The sequence below is a fragment of the Brachionichthys hirsutus genome, unplaced genomic scaffold (assembly GCF_040956055.1).
Source record: "Brachionichthys hirsutus isolate HB-005 unplaced genomic scaffold, CSIRO-AGI_Bhir_v1 contig_708, whole genome shotgun sequence".
Lineage (NCBI taxonomy): Eukaryota > Metazoa > Chordata > Actinopteri > Lophiiformes > Brachionichthyidae > Brachionichthys > Brachionichthys hirsutus.
In genome coordinates this window covers 53,060-79,405 of record NW_027180576.1, presented here as the reverse complement: position 1 = coordinate 79,405, position 26,346 = coordinate 53,060, and the positions used below count along the sequence as shown (strand labels likewise).

Genomic DNA, 26,346 nt, shown 5'->3' with positions numbered 1-26,346 from the left:
GGGTTTTAAGAACTGGGAGTTCATGACCACTCACTGCTGGGGGGAGAAGGCAGCCGGCGACTGGGTCCTAGAGATCTACGATTCACCCTCTCACCTCCGCAGCCAGAAGGTTCCTGGTACGACGCTGCTTCTTCTTTCAGTATTCCGTCAGTCGTCGGCCTGCCTTATTTGCATTTCTTTTAGTGTGATTTTAATCCAGAAGAAATAGAAAAAAGATGAAGTGAATTAGGATACAAGGGAAGTGGAAAGTAGCTGTAAATAAGAGGTTCGTATATTGTTGACGACGATCACATGTAACTTGAATTTTCTTTTTCATTTGTCAGTAAATCTTGAATGTAATGAACCCATAGTTAATGTGGGAGATTGACATTGATTTGGACTCTGAGCTCCTGTTCCTCGGTGAATTATGTTTGACCTGCTCGCCCGTCGACGTCGACGATGCGTTCTGTAATGCTCCCGTTTCCTCAGGCAAACTGAAGGAGTGGTCGCTGGTGTTGTACGGCACCTCTGTGCACCCGTACTCGTCTCTGCGCAGCGATAAGCCTCGCTCCACGGACGAGTTCACAGAGGAGTACAACGGTAAGGGTGAAGTCCAGAGACGCGCACACACACAGCTGTCCTGTCACAGTGACAGCAGGTTGTCTGCATGTCCCCAGGCCCCTGTGATTCTGAATGCAACGAGAATGGCTGTGAAGGTCCAGGACCCCATCAATGCATCAACTGCCTCCACTACTTCCTAAAGTTCAAGAACAACACCAGGTTAGACTGCCTTGTGGTGGAAAACACACGCGTGTGTGTGTGTGTGTGTGTGTGTGTCTTTATGTGCTGGGCCTATGTTGAATAGTGACCCGGGCCACATTTTGTTCTGTCTCTCATTCATGTCCATCTAGAATGCTCTCAGCATACCCATAGAGACTGTAAAAGATGAACCGTGAATAGGAAGTGGCTGAATGTCATCAGTGCATCATCACATCTGGAATATAATAGTAATTAATTCCACTGTCGCACTGACTTTAAAAGCCGTTCCAAACAGAGCATCCTGTCAGTCATTTCCCTGAGGCCTCCAGGTCACCATAGTCACAAAACCCAACGACGGACAGAAGATGTGTCTCGCATGAACGTGGTTTCAGCCACATGATTGTGTTGAGTGTGAAGTACTCGGGGATAAATAAATCAAGGAAGAGATCAATAATAGCAGAGAGGGTCTCAGTCACGAGGTTTTTACGATGGTTCTAAACAATCCATTTAACATTTCCCTGGACTTTGTCTTTGAAATTCCCGTTTTAGTTTTGCAAGCTTAGTAACTGCTCCGATGCGCTCGTCAGTGCTCAAAGTTGCTGTGGTTCATTTGGATCTGAACTAACGGTATTCATTTTTGCTTCCATTTAGGTCACGGGTTTCTGTTTTCTCCATGTTTTTTTTAACATGAGAAACGGGGCAGGAGGAGTCCCGATTAATTTAGGGGAGTCACTCTGATAACAGAGATGCCGCTTCCTGTCCCCATATCGTGTTCAGTCCCTCCTTTCTTCCTGTTGAGAGTGTGCACCTCTCCTTTTTGCTTTGAATTTGCCTGCGTGCGCATTCGTGTGCCCGTAGGATCCCATTAGCTTCAAAGTCCGTGGTAATTGCCTTTGTGTCGGTGGGTCTCTGCACTAATAAAAGGCAAACCGATGCGGGCGCACGAACGTGTGAGCTTCGGCACTGCCTTGTCATTAGCCCGCTTTAGAGGTGCGCTGCCCTTTTCTGCCGCCACAGGGAGCAATTGATGGTGGAAGATTGGGGGAGGGGGGGGGTGGGGGGGGTGTTTGATGTTCAGATTGCAGAGTTGCAGCCCTGTGTTTGATGGTTGAGACTCACCCAAAGGTTATCTTTGAAACATTGCAGGATGATGATTTGTTTTTGTTTTTTATTTCCGTGAATTTGTAATCATTTATTGAAACAGAATTAAATGGATTAGGGAAAAGATTTACTTATTCAGTTTGAATCTAGTTTTTTATTCTTGTCACATTTCCAAAATAACCCCCAATATTAAAAACAAGTCTATCGATATTTCCTGCTTTTAAAATCTGAGCCGAGATAAATTGTGATTCTTTCTTCTAACAGTTTGACCTCTAACGTTTTAATCACTGACATGTGCTTGCACTGACGGCGTGGTCAGGCCAATGCTGTTAAATGTTCTCACACGTTCGGTGGTGTTGTCGGAGAAGGTGTTACTTTATCACGTTTTTTGTAACCTTTATTGGCCAAATAATTGTTTCAACATGGTTGAGAAATGTAATTGGACAAATGCATGGCAGTGTGTAAGTCTCACACATGCAATATGAGTTTCTTGGCAGTATTGTTTGGTGTGTGTGTGTTGGGGGGGGTGGAGCCTCAGGGTTAAATGAGGGGATTATAGAGGGCTTTTGTTCTGTCTGACATATGTTTCATCTATTCATTATACAGTTTTGTCCTACTTGTGTTTGTCCAATCTGCCTATGCCCCGGAGGATACACAAACAAATCTTCTCTTGCTCATTATTCATCGATCATATTTCTGCTCTATGCGTTACCTTCGTGGCCCTGTTACACAAGCGTGCTTCTCTCTACAGGATGTGTGTGTCCGAGTGTCCCAGTGGATTCTTCCGTGACGATAGGAAGCGCTGCAAGAAGTGCTCCTCGATGTGCGACACCTGCGTCGGGAGCCGGAGCGACCAGTGTACCACGTGCAGGGCGGGCTACCACCTCAGCGAGGGCACCAACACGTGTGTCGTCACCTGCGCCGACAGCTTCTACCTCGACCTCGGTGAGTTTCACCAACTACATCTATTGAGCACAAGTTAGGACGTGGTGATTTGTTTCCACACTCCTGGGACAGGAAGTAGAATATGATAACGCAGAACGTCACAACATTAAACAGTTTTACAGGAGGATTTTCTGTTGACTGTGTTTATGCTGAGTTGGTTTGTTCTCTGTGTCAGCGCTGTAACTTTGAGATTGATTGATTTATTACTACGTGTGAGTAAATGTTGAAGGAAGTATGTTTTATTATTGGCGTCATAAAGTCCACAGAAGAAAAGGCTGTTTAGTTTCTGACTACCTCAAACCCCCATAAATGGTTTTAACCACCGATGCCGCTTTCATGATCAATTACTCATTATTATTTCATTGATCCATAGGTCAGTGTGTAAATGTTCCCAGGGTTGCTTTCAGAGCGTCAAAGCGACCGGTCTTTCCGTTTTCTAAGCTGTGGCCAGCAATTGTTTCTTGATTGATGAATTCAAATAACTGATCATCAGTATTTCTGATGTTTTCAAAATCGTAATTTCAGAAAGGATTTGAACCTCCAGCTCTCAGCGTAAGTGAGAATGTAACACTTAACATGACCTGTTTTTAGTCCCCCTGAAGTCAGAGCAGCAATCCTCTTCTCAGCTCAGATCACATGACGTCCCACGCAAAAACCGTAAATGTTGTGTCATGCATGAGCAACATTCTTCAGACATTTTGAAATCACAGTTTTGATTAACTGTCATAGTCTTGTTTATGGTTTCTGAGTAAAGGCAACGAGCAGCGTTGCCTTATCTTCTTGGCAATCTGCGTCGCTGCTGGAGGCAGTTTCCATGGCTGTGTCAAAGCGTGTCATTGCCTTTAGTCTTTGAAATATTCATCTACATTCCTGTCCTCCCACACCGACATGACAATCTCCCTCTATCCCTGCAGCTTTAACCAATTGACGCCCCCCCCCCCACATCTCCTCCTGCTGCCTTTTGTCCTCCTGTTTTGTTCATCTGCCTCTTCCTGTATTTTTCTCTCCTTTTCCTCCCTCAGGTTTTCTTACTGGTTCCCATTAGCCTCCGTGTATGATTGTGTAATCATGTGTCTTTCAGATTCCAACGTTTGCAGACGATGTCCAGAGAATTGCAGGAGGTGCGCCACTTCCAATATCTGCACAGAATGTAAACCTGGGATGAGGTGAGCTGGGAGCTGCATTGAGAAAAATGCCTAACAGTCACTGATTACGTTTTACCGTCTGACCGCAGGTGAGCTAGGTTTTGCTGTATGTCAATGCACAACTTGTGATTACAGTTTATTTGGTTTTTTTTAACGTTTATGCGAATAACAGTATAATTCGAACCTCTGCAAGCACATTAAATAACTAGAAAAGCACTCTGAGAGCGCAGGCCTCCGCCGAGCAGCTCATTCCCCTCATAATTAGATTTACACCGTCCACATGGTGATCTGGATCATTACCGAAAGGTTTTAAATTGTTCTTGGTATCTTTATACACCAACCATGAAAAGTAAAAGTGAATCAGAGTTGAATCTGTAAATGGAGTTTTCAATTTTAAAATATAAAATATTTTTTCCTAACCTCATTCTGGATCCGATCCAGATGAAATTCGGTGTTGAGATGGAGGCCCCCACCCTACACGACTGTGACAAATTCCATAAACATCGGTCAATAATTAACCGAGATATTGAGGAACAGATTTTGAATCTCCATTGGCTGCAATGTTAACAGAAATTTCAAAGTGATCCACGATCTGTTCTGGATCATCACCAAAATGTAATAAATTCCTGGGAACACCCCCAACATTTCCTGAAAATCAGTCTGGAACCTTTTGAGTTATCTTGCTAACAGACGGACAGACAGACAAACGCCAGCGATTACATAAATATGATTATAACTTCTGCGAAAATGCTGTCGATGATTTCTCTTCACGCAGCTTTGCTGCATGATTGGTCCATTTCAGCTTCATCGCCACTGCAAAGCCATGCCAGCCCAAAACATCAGCACTGTGTAGAATAGATGATCAAATAACCTGCTCCCTGGAGTTGGAGCATAGGGAGGATTTGTCTAACAATTTAAAAAAACTTTCCATAAATGTTGCTCAGATATTCAGACAGGGATTGTCTGCTTGTGTTGAGAAAGTAAGGATTAAATTGTAGTTGTCGTTTTTTTTGTAAGTGCAACGCTTTGGGACAGATGGGTGTTAAACCGAGGAATGAGCATGGCTCTTGTTTGCCTTCGGACCCAGCGTTGAGCGTAATATTCAGTGACTTTAATGTACCGGTAACTGAGGCGGCTGCTGCCAGACCTGCTGGCGCTCGTGTTCTACAGTCAGTTAAACTTAAATCATCTTTTTATCTTCAAACGTCAATCTCCGGATAAAACCTTTTTCCTGTCGAACCACGAACGATGCGTGAACACACAGCTGCTAGTTTGTGTTGCGTTGTGGCTGGTGTCTGGTGGAGACACACAAGAAGTTAAGGTGTCCATGTGGACGTGTTTCAGTTCAATCTTTGGCCACTTCCACCGCAGCGTTTTCAAACCACACCAATTACATTTGACCTGGCAAAGGATAAGGCGTTTCAAAGTGGGGAAATTCCTGATTTGTCATGAAGGGAGCGCTTGTGGAAGATTGTGGTCTTGAGCCAGCCTGTAAGTGTTTGGTATATAGTCAGAGGTGGAAGGGGGGACACTTGTAAGCCTTAATTTCCTCTGAATGCAAAGACAATGAACACACGTACACACAAACACACACACACGTCTTCTTCCACTCAGTTCACCAGTTTTGTAAGGCGCTAAGAAGAAAGAGAACCAGATGAGATTGTTTCTGGGAAACGCTCGCTAACACAGACCAGCTGTTTGTCCTTTTCTTATTTTTCATGCGTCAAGCTCACCAACCTGTCCTCCGAGTGACTTCACTTAATCCCCTTTAAACCAGTTTTCTTTTTTAACTTATCTTAACTTGTACACTTGGTTCCTGCAAAATCTCACCAACAACAAATTCCTTTTATATTCATTGGAGGATGCCGTTTTCCTGCATATCAGTGAAAGTGAGGGCTTGGCAGTTTGCACTCTGATACAGTTTTACTTTTTATTTTATTTTTCTTGAATATTTGCCTGAATATTTGCCTCAAAATAATATTTTGCAGTCATGCTTTTAAAAGGGGACGCAAACCAATTTGCATCAAACGGTTAGAAAGAGAGCATTTTCTGTCGTGTGCTGCTGCCTCTAACGACAATAAATGATTTTGAATTATTTATTTTCTTGCATTTTCATCATGTTTACTGTGAGGATCATAATGTTTTTATGTTGTTTTTAGTCTTCAAGCAAACAAATGTCAGATGACCTGTGATGCAGGAACTTATTACAATGGCCATAGAAGGACTTGTGAACCCTGCCATCGGGCCTGTGCCACCTGTGCAGGTAGAAATCCGTAGGAATTTGAATAACAAGCACTAACAGATGAATATGTAGGCTGCTTTATTGTTGTTTATGTGATTTATGACTGAAGACATCCCTGAAGTGTGTGTCTGCTTGCTTTCCAGGCACAGGAATAGAGGCGTGCACTAAATGCGCAGATGGCTATTTACTTGAGGACTGGCGGTGTGTGTCGACGTGCAGCACTGGTTACTACCTGTCAGAACAGAACTCAGACAGCGGGCAGGTCCAGCGGTCCTGTAAGAAGTGAGTCGGCACACCTGCCAAGACGTCAACGCTGCAATGAAAGTTGTTAAATCCAGCTTGCCCTCGCTGTACTTGATCTGCGTGCAGACGTGTACTATCAGTGCTTAAATTTCTCTGGATAAAAGACACAAATCAAGGCTTGAGAATGTTGGCAGCGATGGTTCGATAGATGCTTTGCTTAATATTTCTGCATTTCCCTCATGCAGTTTGATTTTTAGATCTATACTCACATACCGGCAGTCATTTAATACGGAACAAAGATTTACAGGCGAGCAGTCGGCGTGAAGACCAGTGGAAAGTCTGCAGAAATGTGTCAGTGGATGTAGACATGGTGCAGCCTCACTCAACCCCCTGGAGCCATATCCCTCTTCATGAATTATGGCCTATCTTTAGTTGGCTTTGGACTATTTAAAGTGAAGAAATATAGTTTTTTTGTGCTGTTATCTGCGGCCCCCGCTGCACCTCACATTTTCCATTCATGTGCAATCCTTAATCTTTGTCTTTTAGCACTGAGAAAAGGGAGAGCAGTTACGTTACACATTGATATGTCCTGTGAATAACAAATTGTGCTGCCATAGTCCTGCGTTTATTGGACTCGCACAGCAACTCTCTCTCTCTCTCTCTGTGTCTATGCTGAATTTTTAGTTTTATTTTACACACTCTGCGATGCACACGTGTTGAAAAACTTGCTCAAACGTTATGTCAAGTATATAAGAGACTGCTTTATGATTGATTGATTGATTTTTTATATAACCTTTCTAGATGCTCATTCCTGATGCATATAAAGAAATAAATCCTATCCTCCCAGAGCCGTTCTAACCCTATAGAGGAGTCTTTAGTGGGGCGTAATGTCTTGTTAAAATCCCACAACCTTCGACAGGTGTGACCGTAGCTGCTACGAGTGCTCGGGACCTGGTGAAAGAAACTGCAGCAGCTGCGTCAGTGGTTACAATCTGGAGGCCGGAGTCTGCGTGGTCAGCACAATCTGCAAAGATGGTGAGTTATCAGCGTTCTCATCTACTCGACGCCCTCACTGGCTTCATTTTATACCTGTTGCATCACGTCTCGCTTGCAATAGCCGTAATGATGCTAGTGTGGTCCGCAGTGAAAGAGTTGGATGGTGTCACAGATGTAGCAGAGCCAGCTTCATAGTGGAACAGATGAACAGCAGTAGATTTGTTAAATATGTGAAGTGTGGTCTAAACATTTCCTGCTATCTAAGCAAAATTCAAATCCTGAATGCATCAGGCAGCTTTATTAAGTAGGAGTCTCCTGTGGTGCTTTTTGTCTTTGAGCTTTGCACTAACATTTGCATCCACACTGCTCAGCCTTGTATTTTGGGGGGGGGGGGTCTGTCCTTGCTTTTGCCCCTTTTGTGCTCTTGGTAAAAAGGTCATTGCCATGTTTTGCATATTAATAATACAAGATCTCGGGGGGACTACGCTCGCGCATTATTTTTCCCCTCATGGAAGCCTACTCTTTCTCTGCTTGATCTTACTGTATCTCTTTTATCCTGTTCCACACCAGTAGAGCTTCCACCAACAACACTCCTTTTTGTTTTTCCTATTGCATCTTAGCTCTTGATTTTCTATCGGCCTTCCGTTGCATGTCACGCCGTGCATGTTTGACTGACGCACCTGTCTGTGCTGCTACTATCGTTTCTCACTAACCAGCTGAGGTGACGATAATGAGGTTTCAAGAACAGCCTGTGATTCCCTGCTGCTTCCACAACCTCCTAGCAAAAAATTAAGCCGTAACCAACAGATAGAGCTCTGAGGAGGAGGAGGAGGAAGTCTTGACTGTTGCTAAAGAGAATTTGACTTTAAGTGCACACTCAGTCTGTTTCCAGCCCTCCTAAACCAATCCTGTTCTTTGCACATTGGGGAATTTTCAAAAGTGACATTTAAGTGCTGATAATAAATAGTTGGCTGAGTTTCTTTTCTTTACAGACTGGTGGTCCACTTTAAATGATCTGTGATGTGAAAATGAATTGTGAATTTCAAAATTCTTAAATTTGCTAATTGTGTGATTCTCTCCCTTTTTGTTTTTTTCTCCCCCTCAAATCTGTTTACTCTCTCTCTCCTGACATGGATCCAATCACTCCGCTGGTCTACAATCATTTTCCACCTCGATGAACATCACCTCTGATTGGATCAAAAAACTCTTCCTGTCATCTGAACCCTCTCCTGACTATTCACACGGCTCTGCCAACCGTTTCGAATGGTTGTGTGTGTGTGTGTGTGTGTGTGTGTGTGTGTGTGTGTGTTCCCACCCTGGCCTCTTTCCAAACTCTCCCTGTTCTCCTCTTCCTGGTCTGTGGAAAGCAAATGAAGAATCTTGGGCGGAAGGAAGTTTCTGCGTGCTCGTTAAAAAGAATAATCTTTGCCAGAGGAAAGTGTTGCAGCAACTGTGCTGCAGAACGTGCTCACAAAAGGGGTGACGGGACATACTGACTGGGCAAAAAGGGAGTGCATGGGGGATGTGGGGGCACAGCAGGCACCCCTCATTCTCAACCCCCACCCCCTGCCCACTCATTCATAGTCACATAATTTATAAGAGAATCTGTGCCTCTTAAAGGGACTGCATCGGAGGAGCGATGGCAGGACTACAACAAACCTACCTTTTTTCTGTACTGGGACACATTTGTGGTCGAGGTTTAAAATGACTGGGACATATTTCAAGAACATATGAGAAAGTGAAAACGAAAAAGAATAAAATTGTTGGTATTTTGTGACCAAAGCATCGATGCCAAAATAATCAAACCTTTCTTGTTGCCAGTGTAGGAACCGTAGCTTAAAACGGGAGCCGCTCCACCTGTGAATCTCTGAATCTCATTTTAATTTTGGCTCCGCTTCCTTCCAGTGTAAACGGATGGAAAGCAAACGTGCAGCAGGGAAGGCTCTGGTTTTCTGCCTGTAAATATACATTATAAGGAAAAAGAAAAAGGCTCACTCGGTAATGTGAAAATAATGTCTGTCTGGGCTGACTTTGGCTGTTTAGGGGGAGGGAAGACAAATTCCAAGATATATGTAAACCACACACATGCACTCGTAAACACAAACTCAGACACATAAATCAGCCGCCGCTCGGAGATGCTGCACTGTCATGACCAAATTTCACTTGTATAAAAACACAAACCTGCCCTCTGATGTGTTTGACTTTCGAGTGTGTGTGTGTGTGTGCGTGTGTTCATGTGGGTGTACGTGTGTGTGTCAGCATGGCATTAATTCCTACTGTAAGCCCAGACAGCATTGATTCTTTCCAGAGGTGCCAGATGAGACAACAGTCATTCTTTCTGCAGGGAAGGAAACACTGCAGTGAGTTATTATGGGGTGCAGGGGATGCACCGATGCTCATCTTTCACTCTTGATGTAAATTCAGGATACCAAACTTTTCGCCCAGATCTGAGTATTGATCCCATCCATTACTATGACTGGGACAATTGAAGGTTTCACCATTACTTGTATTCACTGGATGAAAAAATGAAACTAGAACTGGTATTTCTTACAGCGGGGTTTCTTCTCTGTGCTGGTTTGGTTTTCCACATGCCCTTTCCAATCCCTCAATAAAAGGAATTTTGTCCGTTAATATTCTTCTGTTTCGGTGCATCCCTTCTTGTTACTTCTCAAATAAAATAGTGGTATAGACGTTTGTACTCGTTCTCATTCCATTGTAATGGCAATGCGTATAAACACAGAAGGTCAATGATCGGCACAGACAACATTTTGCATCCATCAGTTTTATTTTGCAGGTGACAGAGAGAGACAGGAAACAGCTGTGGTACAAATCAGACCTATAATATTTACCTTTTTCTTTATTGTTCCTCCCAGAAAAGGGTTTCGGGTTATGCTCGGATACAAAATCACATTTGGTAATAAAACGTTGTATTCATTCAAAAGAAAAATCCAAACAAGCGCAATCTGCAAATTGGCATTGTTCTATTTGCAATAACGTTGTTGGACGTGAACGAGAGCAGACACTGTTACTGCAGAAAGGGAAACATGTAAATGTGTTCATTCACATTTAGTCACAACTGTGTCGCGGCTGGAAGCCTTCGGATGTCTGGCTCCTCCTCTCCGTCTCGGAACCTTACCTGATTAAAGTCCAAGATTATTCGGCTGGTGCTGGTTTCTAATAAAGCACGTCAGTTGTCATTGTTAAGATTCTTATCTTCTTGTCGGTTTTTAGACCTGCATCTTGAGCATTTACAGTATTAGATGAATTGTTAAATTGCCAACTGGTTATGGATCTGATGATTTGTAATAAAGATTGATGACTCCCCTGTTTTGGTTATCAATCTTATTCTTGGTCATTGTTTAAGATGACTTGAATGGACTTTTGATTTTGTGGTAGACTAGACACACACACCCTATTATAAAGCTGTTTTATTGTTTACCTCTGGCATATCTGTGACAATGCATTATTAATGTTACTCAAAGTCCTAGTTTTGAAAATCTTTTTTTTTTAAACTTTACATAAGTGTTCTTATTAAAATGTTTAATCTGTTCATGTTTGTTTTTTTTCAGTTCTAGTTCATACGTTGTCTTATTCTGGTTACGTTGACGGTTTATTAATCATTTTAAGCATTAGCGTCAGTTTGTGACTGCCTTTCATTCACATTAAGTAAAAAAAATAAAAATGTCACCATCTTCAGAAAATGAATGAAATAATTGACATTGAGCTTCTCAGAACTGTAGGTTCTCAGTTCTCAATCAGATTGATTGGATTGAACTTCATTTAAAGAGAGATGTGCACTCTAAACGGAACTTAAAACAGGCCAGTTACGCAGAGCTTTGCTGCTTTGTCTGAATTGCAGACTTCAGTCTTGGGTGCATTTTGTCAGAACTCCTCCGTAGCCATGAAAGAGATGAGATGAGTCCGAGTGTGGAACTTAATTTGTTGCTCTTTTCTTCTTCATAATGCAGAAATGAATATTTTAGAAATAGAAATACAGTAAACAACTCTATGGCTATAATTCAAATATATTTCATCATGCACACCTAGAGTTTGGTTTCAGGGGGGAAACGAATAGTAGGAGGTGGAGGAGAATTAGGATATAGGACCAGGTATCGTTGGTGTCGGCGTGGCATCTTTCCTTCGAGTTGACTCCTCAATGTTTTTGGAAGGTCAGATGAGTCCACAGCAGAGGAAAGGTTTAACTCCCCTGGGTGACGGGCTCTCTGTCTCCGCCACGCCGTTCTTTTCCCATCTGGCAGTGGGAGTCTGAACGCGGAGTGTAGCTTTGTGGCTTTGTCCCTTGAGAACTTGGCTCCCTGTTTGTTTGTTTGTGTTTGTGAGTGGGGGGGAGACAAACAAGGAGACTGTATGTGTGTGTGTGTGTGCATGTTTGTTGGAAGGGGGGGGGGGGGTTCTATGGAATGGGGAGCCACCGCCTGTTGTATTTGTACACAAAGGAGCTCTTTTGTTTTGAAAGGAACAATTGAGCTTCTCACAGAAAGCCAGAGACCGAAACGCTGCTTTAAAGGATGCTCGGCTGCTTCCTCATGCCGGAGGCGGCGTCGGTCGTCTTCGTCGAACGCAAAGGCGGAATACGAGACGATGTTTATGCCTCCTCTGTTATGGCTGCTTTCAATCTGCCAAAGAGGAAGTTTGATGGGTCCACTGGAACTTACTTCTCAATACTCAGAACTCTGGTCACCAGTTGGATGAATGCGCACAAAGTTTAACAAGCTAACACAATCGTGATCAAAATGCAAAGATTGTGTTTTTTTAATAACATTACAAGGTCGTATATGACAATGTTTTGTCTACCTCGAGTGCATAACGCTTTGATAAATGCCAGTAACTCAAGAACTGCTTTGCCAGGTGTTCAAATATCTGGCACCCAAATCTGGAGTTTCCAGCCAATACTCTGAACTGGAAAGAAGACTTTCCAACCTGCCAAACACCTGTGTACATTTTCAGCAATGTGGCCATGAGGCTGTGAGGAAGGCAGTAAAACGATGAGCACAAAATGTAGCTTTGTGATATTGTGGGTCTGTTGCAGAAATCACACGATCACGAAGCGAGCTCAGTCCTAACAAACAGTTCTCTTGTAGAAGCGATCTGCTGTGAGGTTTGGCCTTATGGCGAGTAAAATGGCACTTCCAGACAGTCGCTGTCTCTTAGAAGAAAGCTCCAAGTGAACGGTCCACGCACAAAATCAGTTTGAACAATCTCCACCTTTCAACCGATACCGGACAAAGTCATAATGAAAAGCAGCGTGCGTGCATTTCTCATATTAGCTTAGGCCAAAAAACAGAATCCAGCCTCCTCCTATCCTATCAAAAAAACAAAAAACAGAACAGAGTCTGTACTCCTCATTTCTCTCCAGACTGTCTGAACCTCCTGAGGAGGAAAGCCATGTTTAATTCTGCGAAGTATTTTCCTCTCCACTACGTTTCATAAATACAGCATGTTTTCATTATCTGTACTCAAACCAGCTTCCAGACTAAAATATTGGCAGGTGTGCGTGAGCTGAGTCAGAAAGGTGGATGTGAGACGGCTACCGAGGACGCAGCTGCTGTTTGCCTCTCGTCGGGGTCATTTAAATGAACAAACGTTTTCAGCTGTGCTTTTCTGCAAAAATCTATCGAGACCTTTTCAAATGTTTACAACTTGAGATGTGAAGAAGCTGAAGGTTTCAACTAATTTGTTGTTTGCATTCAGTACAAATATTTATTTTACACCGGATGGATACAGAAGGTTTTTTCCCCCACAGGAGACCAGGAAAATGTCCCTGATTCTCTGTCTAATGTAAAAAGCCATCAGCGATTAGAAGGAGATTGATTGGAAGACTTTTCAAAGATGTGTTTTAACCCTTTAAATGTGTCTTTGTGCATATTACAAAAACAAGACAAATAGAAGAAGACAACAAGATGAACTAGATAGGCGCTCAGGCCTAAATAGCACCAGTATTGTGTTTGTGTGTGTGTGTGTGGGGGGGGGGGGGGGTGTTAGAAGTCAGAGGATAATGAGCTGGACCGGCAGTAGAACAAAAACAATAACAACTGACTGCTGGCTATAATTGGTGCTGCTCGGACACATCACAGCGTCGACTGAAACCACTCGAGCAAAGAGAAAAGAAAGGAGTGAGCAAATACTGGTAAACAACCGAAGGATTGGTATGTACATTTTGAATTTAGTCAGAAAAACTAGTGGAAGGGGTGTTTCTCAGAAATGGCTGCTGCTGTCCGTCAACAGGAGAGTACTTGAGTCCACATGGAGTGTGTCACCTGTGTGACATCACCTGTCTGCAATGCACGGGCCCAGAGAGAGAGGACTGCTCCAGCTGCCCGGCAACAAGGTGAGAAACCAGCAGTCTGCAGGCATCAGTGTGCAAAAGGTGCAAAAAATAATACTAGAAGTAAGAACAGAAAATTCAAGATTGTTTTCAATCCAGTTGTTCCATTTATTTGATATAAATATTAAACTACTCCATTTAGAACTTAGGATCACCGGATCGCAGTTTCTATTATTATCTCCCCAACATCATCGGCTTAGACTTCAGGCGACGAGAGGAAAAACTCGCACTGAAACTTTGTTGTACTAAAACAGACAAAGGAAAAAAATGATGAAACGTTGCACTCTGTGTGTGTTTACTGTGAACCACAACCCCGCCTGCAGGTTTTTTGATGATGGCCGCTGTGACATCCGTTGTCAGAAGGGACGTTACGCCATGGGAGGGCAATGCCATCTCTGTCACCACACATGCCAGGACTGCACCGATGCCGGGCCTGACAGCTGCACCAGCTGTGACGAAGGTAACCTCCGAAAGAGAAATACTTTTATATTTCTAGATAAAGCTACACTTGTAATGGAACAAAAATTATAAAAATATTTGAACAATTTCTTCTTAATCAAACCTGCAGGATCGAAGCCTTTGAAGTAATGCGTGCAGGCTTCTGCCCAGCTCTGCTGTTCGCAGGGTTAAAAGGGGAATCGCTCGTTTGTTCAGATGCAGATGCTTCTTTCTGTGACTCTCTCAGATTTTGCTCAGTTAAATGACAAGCATACTTGAATATATCTTTTGTCTTTGTCTTGTAGTCTAGGATCCCTCCACTCAAGCCAAGTTAGGGGGGGGGGACTTTTTCATTAGTGTGAATCTTTATAATAAAAACCTGGACTTCATTGGAGGCTCACAGCTGAAGCAATGTTGTCTTTAATGTGGTTGTTATGACTGTTTATCACCGTCGTTATTGTGGCTGTGATGAATATAGAGTCTGTTGTGCACATATTTTCAGATTCCAGACGGCTAAGGAGAAGATTAACACCAGATTTTTCTCTCCAAACTCACTCGCTAACCTCACATAAGCACAAACAATCTCAGTGAGTGGAACGTTTGTCAAACTGTTTGCAAATGTGGTTCCATTTAATTGCAGCTCTGTCTGCAGCACCACAAGACGCAACAATACGCAACGTAAAGAGAGCGTCCATATAGCTCTCTCTCTCTCTCTCTCTCTTTCACACACACACACACAATTGCTGGTTAATACAATACCTTCTAAATACTGACCTCTGAAGGTAACATGCAGGTTTACACCTCAGCAGGCTTCAGAGAGTTTAAAAAAAAATGAATGAAGAACTTCAGAAGGGCAGAACAGATGGGTAACAAGGGGACCAGATGACAAAAAATATGAATGCATTCCGTTTCAAAACACACGCACACACCCAGACATGCAGGAAATGACCCAAATCACAAACACTATTGCAAAGGTTTTCCTGACAATTGGATACAAACGTATGTTTTTGAAAATCTGTTTCTGAGTCTCCAAAGCACTTTTCATACAGTTTTCTCCTATTCTTGCTCCCCCCCCTAGATAAATTTGGGGTGGTCAGGTACCTCTTTCATAGTCAGTGTCGGGACGTCTGTCCAGAGGGGCTCTTCCACTCTTCAAGGGGAAAATGTGAGCCCTGCCCCGAGGACTGCGTCATCTGCACGGCGACAGATCGCTGCCTCCGCTGCAGCCCAGGACACAAGCTCAGGAACGGCCGGTGCGTGCCGTTGGCGTGCACCGCAGGTGAAAGATGCTGCTTGAACCTCAAAGCATTTTGTTTACAAGCTCATTTTCTGATGTCGCTATGGAATGCTCTCGTTCACTTGGAAATATCATCTGCATCGGATTATCCTTGAATAGATTAAGATGCTGGGAAGGATTTTTTAAATAGCTGATGCGTTTGCACAATTCCTGGCTTGGCAGGCATCACCCCAGGGAGCAGTAATGCCTCACAGTGACCTCGATTTAAATCAAATATTAAAATTCAATGTACTGTGTGAAAAGGAAATGTATCATACACACGCGGTTCCGAGGCACAATTTAATAGAGATATTCTTAGATTGACCAAGAGTAGGAAAAGGTTATTTGGATTGGTGTCCTGGAACTGATCTTTGTTCTCGAGTGTGAAGTGAAACATTCAGTTATGTCCCAGATCTCATATGTAAGACATCATTAATCTGCTGTTCCCATCAGGTCAGGTTGCAGATGCAGAGAAGGAGACCTGTCTGTCCTGTGACGAGGGGTGTCAACAATGTAAACAGAGTAAGAGTGACAATCTCTATTATTTTATTCGGGAGTGACACACGGTGAGATTTAGGAACACTTGCACACAAAACCCTTTAAAATGTGCGTGTTTTGACAGCATGCTTGTGACGTGGGTTTCCTGTTTTCAATAACTGACTTAATGTATTGACCTACATGTTTCAGTTCTCCTCCTCAAACTCCTGAACTATACTCACAATCCTAAAACCGAAGCCCAATGCCATTGTTTTCACTCAAAAAGAAATGTAAATCACATTTTTGCAAAGCTGTAAACAGTTTTCATAAGACATGCGGACCGTTTTTTGCTGGAAGGAATGTGTCTGAGAAGGGAAAACGAAGCTTTGAGTGAATTTGAATTCAAAAGGGATTGATGGAGTTGTTGTTGTTGTTGTTTTCAGAATGGTTTACAGTACTCTTCTTTTGGGATTTAGAGGTTTGTGAAATTAAGCTGAGTTATAAATACTACAGAAATGCTTGTATTTTTCACTTTTGCAAAAGGAAAATTACCGAAGGTCTAATTCATATCAGAGACCGGAAATAACTCTCCCATAACCGGTTAAATAATAGATTTAAAAGGTCATTTTCATTCCTTCACTGCTGTTTCTCTCCAAACTGGAAAAACCAGCAAAGCCATGTATGCAGAAATGTGGGCACACTAAAATCAGATTTTTATGAAAGCTGTTTTGAATAAAATATGTTGTTTTTCCTTTAAGTGAAACTTAAAGGAGACCATGCAGTGTGGGGGGGGGGGGCTAAATCTCATTCAATGCGCTCAGTGCAAACCACATTAAGATGAGAGAACTTCCTCCCCCCCCGGAGACGATTACCAGCACAGACAAATGTTATTGTGGTGAGTTAGTCTGAGGTGAAGGTGGGCTGCGATTATATAATTATGCATCCTGGGTGGAAGGCCTTTCTTCACCCCCCCACCAGCACCCGACCACCCAGCCCTCGGTGATCACAGTTAGGAGTTTAAGATGTCGGTAATGATTGGCCCCGTGACTCAGTGCTGTGGGCTGAAGTGAAGATGAAACGGCTTGTGCATCGTCTGGCGCCTGATGTTTCTACCTGCAGGCTCCTGCTTGGTCATTTCTATGCATCATTTTGCACATTTAAAGCAATGCGGAGACATTTTTAATGATCTCATCTGTTTTGGAAGGCTGCGTTTTTTTTGTGAGGCTACTTTTGGGTTCGGATTAAAGTGTAATATTTAAATATTTAAATCAAATCGGGATTAGACGCAGGACAGGATTAAGACATGCAGTGTTATGTAGTAAAAGGAGAAGTTCCAAAGGTTGAGTGAATCTCACATTCGGGATTGAGCGCATGTTTGTAAGTGAGCTCTGTTCATTTTTATGTGCTGCTGTGAGACATCTATAGTTGAGCTCTGCGACCTGACTGTGTGTGATAAAGGCAGCAGATTCCCTAACCCACTTTATCTCCCCCATCAAATTACTTACAAATGACTTAGCAGGAATGAAAATAACTTTCATTACGTTGTGCCCCCCCGGGTATCTGTGCCCATAATGCTCACATTCCTTAACTTACAACATCTCACCCTGGCTTTTCCTTGCATTGATGAAGGCTGCTGAACACGTCTTTATGACATCATTGTTTTAGACAGGAAGATTTATACAGACGGCTCTCCGCTCTTGCTGCTCAGAGGCTTTTGGAACACTAAAGCTCTCCTAACCTCGCGTCTTCAGCTGTTTGGATGCTGTGCAGCACGCCGCCGTCCTTGAAAAGGTGCCTTTCTCCTGGATGTTGTGCCTCATTATCGTCACACATTTGCACATCTACTGTCCTTCGGAAAAATCCGCATCTCGAATAACTTCACGATGCCATTCTCATTTTTTCCTGAGACTTAGTGATCATCACTTATATTGTGTGTGAGTCACTTGTCTGTCAATGCTAGTTTACCACCTAGCTTTAGATTGTAGAGATGTGTGCGTGCTCACGCATTCCACCAGTACATACTTCAGGATGTGTTCTGTTTAAACCCCCCATCCCTCGGTTTGCACAGTTGATATTTGTGCAGCCGCTATTATGGTCTGTCTTCACGTAGACACAGCCTGAGGGCATGATTTCCGGCTCCTCTGTCCCTCCCACCTCTCCCCTTGCTCAGTCTCTCTATGCGTAATTACTTTTACAGGTAGTGGCTTGTCGAGCACTGAAGTATAAACCAGTGCACTGTTAAGCTGTGGGTGCTGGGAGGAAACTGTGAGTTATGGGGTGTCGGGGTAGATGGAGGCTTTCCTGGAGTGGATGTATATCCCAAAGGAAAGTACGCAGCAGATGCTCTCCTCCTGTCTACCGCCCCTTCCTTCCCCTTCCTTCCCCTGTCTCATCCAAACGTTTTCTCTCTCCTGCCCCTTCCTGGCTCCTTCAGTCCTTGTTGGAGACATGATGACATTGTTTGGACTAAAGGACGACACCGGAGCTCTTCTCCATACACCAGTTGGAGGGTTTGACAGACAGCATAAATTAATTATCTGGAAGAAAAAACATGAATTGCTGTGTTCCTGAATTACTTATTGATATCCCCTGCATATGTGGCTCAGTCTCCAGTAACAAAAACAAATATCTAAGTGATTCATGGAGTTTGTCACTCACAGGGTGCTTGTGTTTGTGTCGTTCAGCAAAGTACACACACACACACACAGTACAACCGAGCAACAGTATGTGATGTCTGACGTTAAAAAGATGAGACCTGATAGATCGAGCTGAAAGTCCTTCCTGGGTTCCTCCAGACTGAAACACTCGTTTGAACTCTTCTGGGTTATTATATTTGTTTGCTCGTTCCACGTTGATCACAGAAGGAACATTTAAGTCTACAGTGAACTGTGCAGCAGTTGCGTGTTGTCAGAGTGCCTCCTGCTGGCTCTAAAGGAAATGGAGTCCTTCCTTTCCTTCGAGTGCAAAGACAAGACAATATACAGTACAGTTTTAATTCCATTAACAGCCAACTACTAATGATTATATCACCTGCATATTAGTATGTTATTTTCACCTCCTTTAAGGTGAGAAGTTGGAGAAATAAAGGTTGTATCTGACAGCAGTAAATCTAAAACTTCTGCACTTCACTTGTAAAATAATGTTTGATCTAGTGGCGCCTTTTTTTTTAAATCACCCAACACAAACAAATAAGGAGAAGGATAGAAGAATAGCTTGTGTTCTTTCATCCATCTGCCCGTCAGCCCGTCCGTGTCAATTCAAGAGTACAACTCAAAGAGCAAAACTTTCTACAGTCAACAACAAACAGCTGACGTTTTACCTCATGAAATGTAGAACATCTAGTATGTTTATTGTTTACAAGTTGAATAATTTAATTATTATTAAAGCGAGGAGGATCCAGAGTATTTGTTTATATTTATCATCCTTTTACATTTTAAACAGATTCGTTTCCATGTCCAGAATTAACTGGTATTGATTTGTTGTCATTTCTTCACTTCACCCCAGAGGACTCAGAAGATCCGGCCCAGGAAACTGTTTGCTTGAAATGTGAAGATGGTTACTACCAGTAAGTCTTTTCACTATAGATAACGTTATGGAGTCGCGCCGCCATATTCCTAAACCTACGTATTGGTCAAATGTGCCAGGTTGGACGCAGACTGTCACCAGTCCTGTCCGGATCGTACCTACAGTGAGGACGACACCATGGCGTGTGCTCCGTGTGAAGATGAACGATGTGCAATCTGTGACCAGTCCCAGTGCTACTGGTGTGACGAGGGATTCTACGTCTTCGGTAACATTTGAACCGCCGTAGCGCGTTTGAGAGAATTTGAGCTGAAAGCTGCGATGAAATGGGCTCTGTGCCTCGAAGAGAATGTCAGAATCGAACCATTCCATTAGGAGGAATTCCGTGCAACTGTAATCTGCATTCTGATTCCAAATGCTGTAATTTACGAAACATCCCAGATTATATTTCTTTCAATATGGTAGCACTAAAAGTCACCAACGGTGGCCCGCTCTGATCACGAGAATTCAAGTAGAAAAAACAAACAAACAACAATAATATCTCATTAAATAATATGTTTAAAGATATGCAGTGGAGGAAAAAGTAGTGCATTTGTGTGTCCAGGCGGAGACTGTGTGGATGACTGCAGGGAAGGCTTCTTTGTGGACGTGGAGAGCAACGAGTGCGACGCTTGTCACCGCTCCTGCCGCGCCTGCGGTGGGCCAGGATTTGACGACTGTGACTCATGCGAGGACGGATTCAATCTCAAGGATGGGGAATGTTTAGAAGGGAGACGGCTTGTCCTCTGCCCCGAGAAACACTTCACAAACAGTACGGAACATATTTATCTCACCAATTGCTTTGTAAGTTGTTAAGTGTGTGATTGGCTTCTCCACTACTTTTCCATCTACTGTTAGCACAATCTACTTCTCAGTCATTCCTAAATATTTCATCTTGGCTTTTTTGTATTTATTTTTCCATTCAGGTCAGGGGGGGTGTGAGCCGTGCCATCCGTCCTGTAAGACTTGCTCCGCTGCTTGGAAGGAAAACTGCAGCAGCTGCTTCTCAGGTCAACTTGTGGCGTCTACAGTATTTACCTTTTCACACTGAGCTTCATGCAGCTCAGATGTTTAGTGTTTGTGTTACATTTGCTGTCAAATCAATTTGGGAGAGGACCCTTTCCGACTCATCCGTCCTCAATTATTTTCCTTGGTGTAATTTGTCTATTGCTCTCCAGGTCGCTTTTTGACTGCCCAACAGACCTGCGTGTCTCGCTGTCCACCTGGTGCATTTGCCAACAAGACATCCAGTCAGTGTGACGACTGCTCCACGGGCTGCGTGCTGTGCCAGGATGGTCGACAATGCCAGCGCTGTCGCAGCGGGCTTCACCTGCAGGATGGGAAGTGCGTAGCGGAGTGTCGGAGGTGCTTTCCTTTTTTCTTGACTTGGAAATGAACACGAATCCTAACAATTCGGTGATAATTGATTCCTTCCTCTCTCCATTTTCCAGGGGTTTTCCTCGCGATGGCGCGTGCCGCACATGCGCCCCTGAGTGTGCGTCCTGTCAAGGGAATTCCTCTTACTGTCTGAGCTGTGAGACAGATTACCTGCTGCTGGACCACTCCTGCAGGTCGCACTGTCTAGAGGGCTTCTACGCCTCAGAGACAGAATGCCATCGCTGCCCAGCGCACTGTAGAGAGTGCAATCAGGATGGCCTGTGTAAGAGTAAGTATGACGGGAGTAAAGCAGGGAGGAAGCGGTAGGTGTTGAGAAGCAACGCCACCGTCAAAGCTGACATCATTAAGTGTTGAAACAATAGAGTCGAGAAGGAGGAGGAAAAGACAGGAAATATTCAAATCACAACTGGAAAATACATCTTCGTGCACTAGCTTTTCCATTTTAGAACCGCTCTATACCAATAATTTTGGTCTCATAGATGGATGGATGGATACATATTTACTTTATAGATTTTTGTCTCATTGTCTGTCTTTGGCTGAGTTTTAAAATGTTTTTTGTACGCATGTTTTATGGATAACTGTGTGATGATATGATACACTCAAGGTACAGAGTGTGTAATATTTGATTCAACAAAGAATCAGAGTCATTTATTTTAAGGACTGCTAACGAAAAGAGAAGCAAATGCTCTGTTGCAAACACTGAAATCGTGAAAACACGGATGTTTGATCTGTGATCGACACATTCTCAAAAGACCTTGAGCATGTCTGTCCGAATTGCAATGAAATATTTGTACAAACCTGTCCATACACAGACTCTGTGTAACCCAAACCCACTCTTCCAGACTGCGAACTCTACTACTTCCTCCACAAAGATAAGTGTGTGGACGATTGTCCCAATGGCTATTTTGCCAGCGAGGAGTCAGAGGAGTGTGTACGTTGCCACGCTGATTGTGCCACGTGTGATGGGCCGGACATCGATGACTGTAATATTTGTCGCAACCGGAAAGCCGTCCGCTACAATGGCGAGTGTCTGCCTCGCTGTCCAAACACTACTTACTATGACAAGAGCACGAACGAATGCAGAGGTACGGTTTCTTGTGATCAGGCTAAACACAATTTAAAACAATCCCTACCCAATCATATTTGCTCATTGACTGTGTTGATTTCCTCAGATTGCGACCGGTCGTGTCTGACCTGCTCGGGCCACGAGGCCTCATCCTGCGTCAGCTGCGATACCAACAGGCAAAGAGATGCCAGTGGACACTGTGTGTGGTTCGGTGAATGCTCCCTGCGCTCATACAAGGACCAAAATGGGGAATGCCGACAGTGTCACAAGCAATGCCATCGGTGTTCCGGGCCGGAAAAGGACCGCTGTCTCAGCTGCAATGAGCCCTACTTCCTGCTGAGTGTGTAGCGACACAAGCCGGGGTTAGGGGGTTGGGAAATATTCTCATTTGTCATTGTGTCCGTCCATCAGACAACACGTGTGTGGCGAAGTGTCCCGTGGGATACTATGCTCAGGATGATGACGATGATCGTGTGTGCGAGCGGTGCCACTTCAGCTGTCACTCGTGTGCTGGTCGTCACAGCGTGCAGTGCGCCACCTGTAAACCTGGATTTTTCAAAGAGGGGAGCAGCTGTGTCGAATCGTGTTCTGCAAGGTTGGAGGAACACGCAGCATCACCGGGTCCCTTTTTCTTCTCTTTCAGTAGATATCATGACGAACATTTATGTTTTTTTCTTTTTTCAGTCACTTTGGCAACACTTCCACCATGGTTTGTGAAAGATGTGATCCCTCTTGTAACCAGTGTTGGGGTCCCGGTCGAAGAAACTGTTTCAGCTGTCGTGAGAATTATGTCTACGTGAGACAGCGGGGGCAATGTCTGCAGAGTTGCCCTCCAGGCTTCCACAAAGAAACCCATTCCAAGACCTGCCATAAGTGTCATCCCACCTGCAAGACCTGCACAAGTAAATTCAGCTTACATTGCTTATTTATAGTTTTCAATTCAATCCAACTCATTTTTATTTCTATAGGGCCAGATCATAGCAAAAAGTTATTTCAAGGCACTTTGCAGGAGTAGCAGGGAAAGATAGAACCCAACTTGCCCCACGAGAGCAAGCACTCGAAGGACAAAACTTCCCTTTAACAGGAAGAAACCTTGAACAGAACCTAAGACTCATAGTGGGCGGTCATCTTGACCGGTTGGGTTAGCTATAAATGCTAATGCTAGCGGTGAGGGTGTCCAATTCGATTAGATTTTTGTGGGGGGGGGGGGGTTACAATTGTTTTGTCGTGAAGTTCAAGATTAAGCAAAGTAAATACATGTGTCACAATGGTATAATGATGGATGTCTTGGCATCGGGCACTATTGTGTAATATCTGTCCTTCCAGTGGAGGGCGCTCTGGCCTGTCAGACCTGTTATGAAGGCTTCACGCTCATGGCTGCTGTCGCATGCACTTCACCATGTCTCCCTGGTTTCTATAATGATTTACAGGTGAGCCTGTCCTGGTTTATACTCAGTCAACCTTTTCCATTTTCTTCCTGAAACCCATATAGCTGCTATTTGTCAAATCAAGGACCTGTTGCTGTGTAACAAACAGTTATTTTTATTTCTTTTTTTTTGCTTCAGGGTTCTGAAGCCAGCGAAGAGCCAGTGTGCAAAGCCTGTGACCCATCCTGCGTTGACTGCCGAGGTCCCAGTGCGTGGAACTGCACAATGTGCCGTGCACTCCAGATCTTGTCTGATGATGGCCGCTGCTTGTCTTGCTGTGGAAATGAAAGCTACCGCCATAATAAACCAATACCCTGGGAGTGTTGTGACTGCATGGCTTCACACGGTAATTATAAGCCTGTGTTGACCAAACCCACATATTACCGTATTCCTGGGAAACAGTGCTGATGTGTTCCTGAGGCAACAGTTATTTTTAGGCCATTCCTTATCTGTAAAAATCTTGTCAGAAAAGCGATTCATGTAACCTAATGGTCTGCTCCATCTATCTTTATATTTTATTTTTCAGAGGATTGCATCCTGGGTGTCAACTTTGCAATGAGGAATATTGATGATTTGGAGGCTCAAGGCAGCCCTGCTAAATCCTTTGTCACTGTCTGTGTTCTACTCATCCTCTCTGTGGGCGGCGGGATCTTCCTTTTCCTCAGCGCACGGTCTAAATTACAAGCCGCGGCACCCCAAACCATCGGCTTTGGGCGTTATCAGAAACTGGACACTAATGGAGGGATTGCCTCAAAACCTGACAGCTCTTCATTCGGGGACTACAGTGACCAAATTATTGAATGTGAGGAAGATGAGGAAGATGATGAGGTTGAAATTGTGTACATGTCGAAAGACGGGACGGTTTATCAGAAGTTCAAGTACGGACTGTTAGATGAAGATGAGATTGAGCTGGAGTATGATGATGAGAACATCTCATACAGATGAAAAGCAGGAAGGAGCAGACTGGCAGAAGCTTCTTCTTCTGCTTTTGGAGTTTAATTTAAATGGACACTGACTGCTCTTCAGATACACAATGTCAATTCAAATCTTCTTGAAAATTCTTGGTTCTTATCAGATCATGTTACCACAATCAGGACATGGAGCAGGTTTGGTTGAAGAAAGGTGAAAAGCATCAGTCAAAAGTTTGCTAACTTTAGAGAATTATAGGAGAAAGTACGGCAACATTTTGAACTCAATATTTGGTGTGAATCAAGTGTGGAAAAATACAATTAATCACATATATTGTGTTAGGTTAGTCATTAGTCATTTAAATTCAGTTTGATATTGAATGTAATTTAAAACATATTGGTTGCTATTCATGTTCAATGTTTCCTTCTTTTCGTCTTTTTGCAAAGACGAACTCGAACTCGATGACTACGGTCAAATAGCTTTTGTTGACTGACTTCCTAAAAGATAATAAAGACGTGCTTTAATTTTTTTTAACTCGTGCAATTGAACACGACTGACTATTGTTGGTAACTGTGAATGTGAAACTTAACATTTAAAAATGTAATCTGATGCGTCAACCTTTTACTGTTTTGTACAACAGTAAAAGGTCAAGCAACACACCACTATTTAATATGAAATGTGTCACAAGCGACCCTTTGTGATCAATTCTAGCCTGTTGCCTAACCTTTTAAAAATACAAAGTTGCTCCTATCAAATAGTTACTCAAATACTTTCATGTAAAATTATTGTATGGTTCTGATACTCATGTAGTTTCAGTGTCATATTAGCACTTTGCTCATTCTTGGATCAGGCAGAAGAAGTTTGTCTTATCAAATATGAAACTGTAAAAAGTAGACACAACATTAACTCCATAACTGTACCTCCTACTCGCATGCTGACTGCCATTAATAGTTGTGTTCCCGTTTTGTGACACTGACTTTTAGAACAGATGCAATATTTGGCGTAATATGAAGTTAGACCACAGTGATGAGTCCAAAAAGATCTATTGCTGCCAAGCAATTCAAGAAGTTTATTTTTTTTCAAGATGGTCCTCTGTGTAAACTTAAAGAAATAAAAGCAAAATTAGATAGGAAACAGTTGACCCTTCCCAGGTGTACAGCGATGTCAAATATTTTAAGATGAAAACGCTAACATGATTGAAGAGGCAGAACATCACAATTCAAAATAATTTACTCTGGACTCTTAGTGCTTCACAGGATGAATTAAGTAGCTCATGTATTATTTAACACAACAAAAACTTAAATACCATGACGTTTTGGATACACCTTCCCATTCCAGAGCTGCATTAACACAATGGATCTTCTAAAAAAATAAATAAAATATGACTAAATGAGAACAGGAGAAAACAATTAGGCTCTTTGTGAATTCCAAGCATTAATAAATTTACTCTTAACACTTTAACTTTATTACAATATAGGCTTTTAAACTGGACTTAAGTTTAATATATAAATGTAATCTCCTTCATGACATGTTCTTCATGAATTCTTCACAGGTTAATTGTACCACACAGCAGTAACGGCACGTTATCACAGACTCCCTCTTGACATGTACTTCTTCATATCTCATTACCGTCAAATTCTGTTTTACAACCCAAAGACAAACAGTCTGAACAGATCCTGCTCGTCTATTAATTCTTAACGTTCTTCAGATGATTTAAATTTTTCTACCAACCTAACTGATAACGGAAAGGCTGAGCCATTTAAATACACAGAGCTAATATTAAAACATGTCCAGCTGATAAATAACCAGTCCAGTGGTTATTAAACAGTTCCTGAATATAAAGCATCAATAATAATTATATCTGGGGTGGAAAGCATGAAGAGGACTGTTCATTTCTAGAGCAGTTAAAAACAAGGCTTTTGTCACAAAAGAAGAAGTGAAAGACATTTTCTCAAAGCAAAGATAAAAGGAGGAAACAAGGACACTTTAATGTCAACTTGACATCATTATAATCAAAGCTTTTTGTCTTCAGACAGAT

General features: G+C 43.0%; 1 protein-coding gene across 1 annotated transcript; it reads left to right on the top strand.

The window, feature by feature from the left end:
• Positions 1-4: 4 nt before the first annotated feature.
• LOC137916024 (proprotein convertase subtilisin/kexin type 5-like) lies at positions 5-24,344 on the top strand (the record flags this gene model as incomplete). Its single annotated transcript, XM_068759145.1, has 25 exons — positions 5-116; positions 469-579; positions 657-759; positions 2,591-2,784; positions 3,866-3,950; positions 6,089-6,192; positions 6,315-6,453; positions 7,334-7,449; positions 13,657-13,759; positions 14,080-14,216; positions 15,273-15,473; positions 15,924-15,992; positions 19,452-19,512; positions 19,592-19,737; positions 20,074-20,280; positions 20,435-20,518; positions 20,687-20,873; positions 20,960-21,174; positions 21,749-21,991; positions 22,079-22,312; positions 22,384-22,567; positions 22,657-22,874; positions 23,299-23,402; positions 23,538-23,745; positions 23,926-24,344. Coding segments are annotated over 25 exons (3,984 nt in total), but the record flags the coding sequence as incomplete, so codon positions are not given.
• Positions 24,345-26,346: the final 2,002 nt, after the last annotated feature.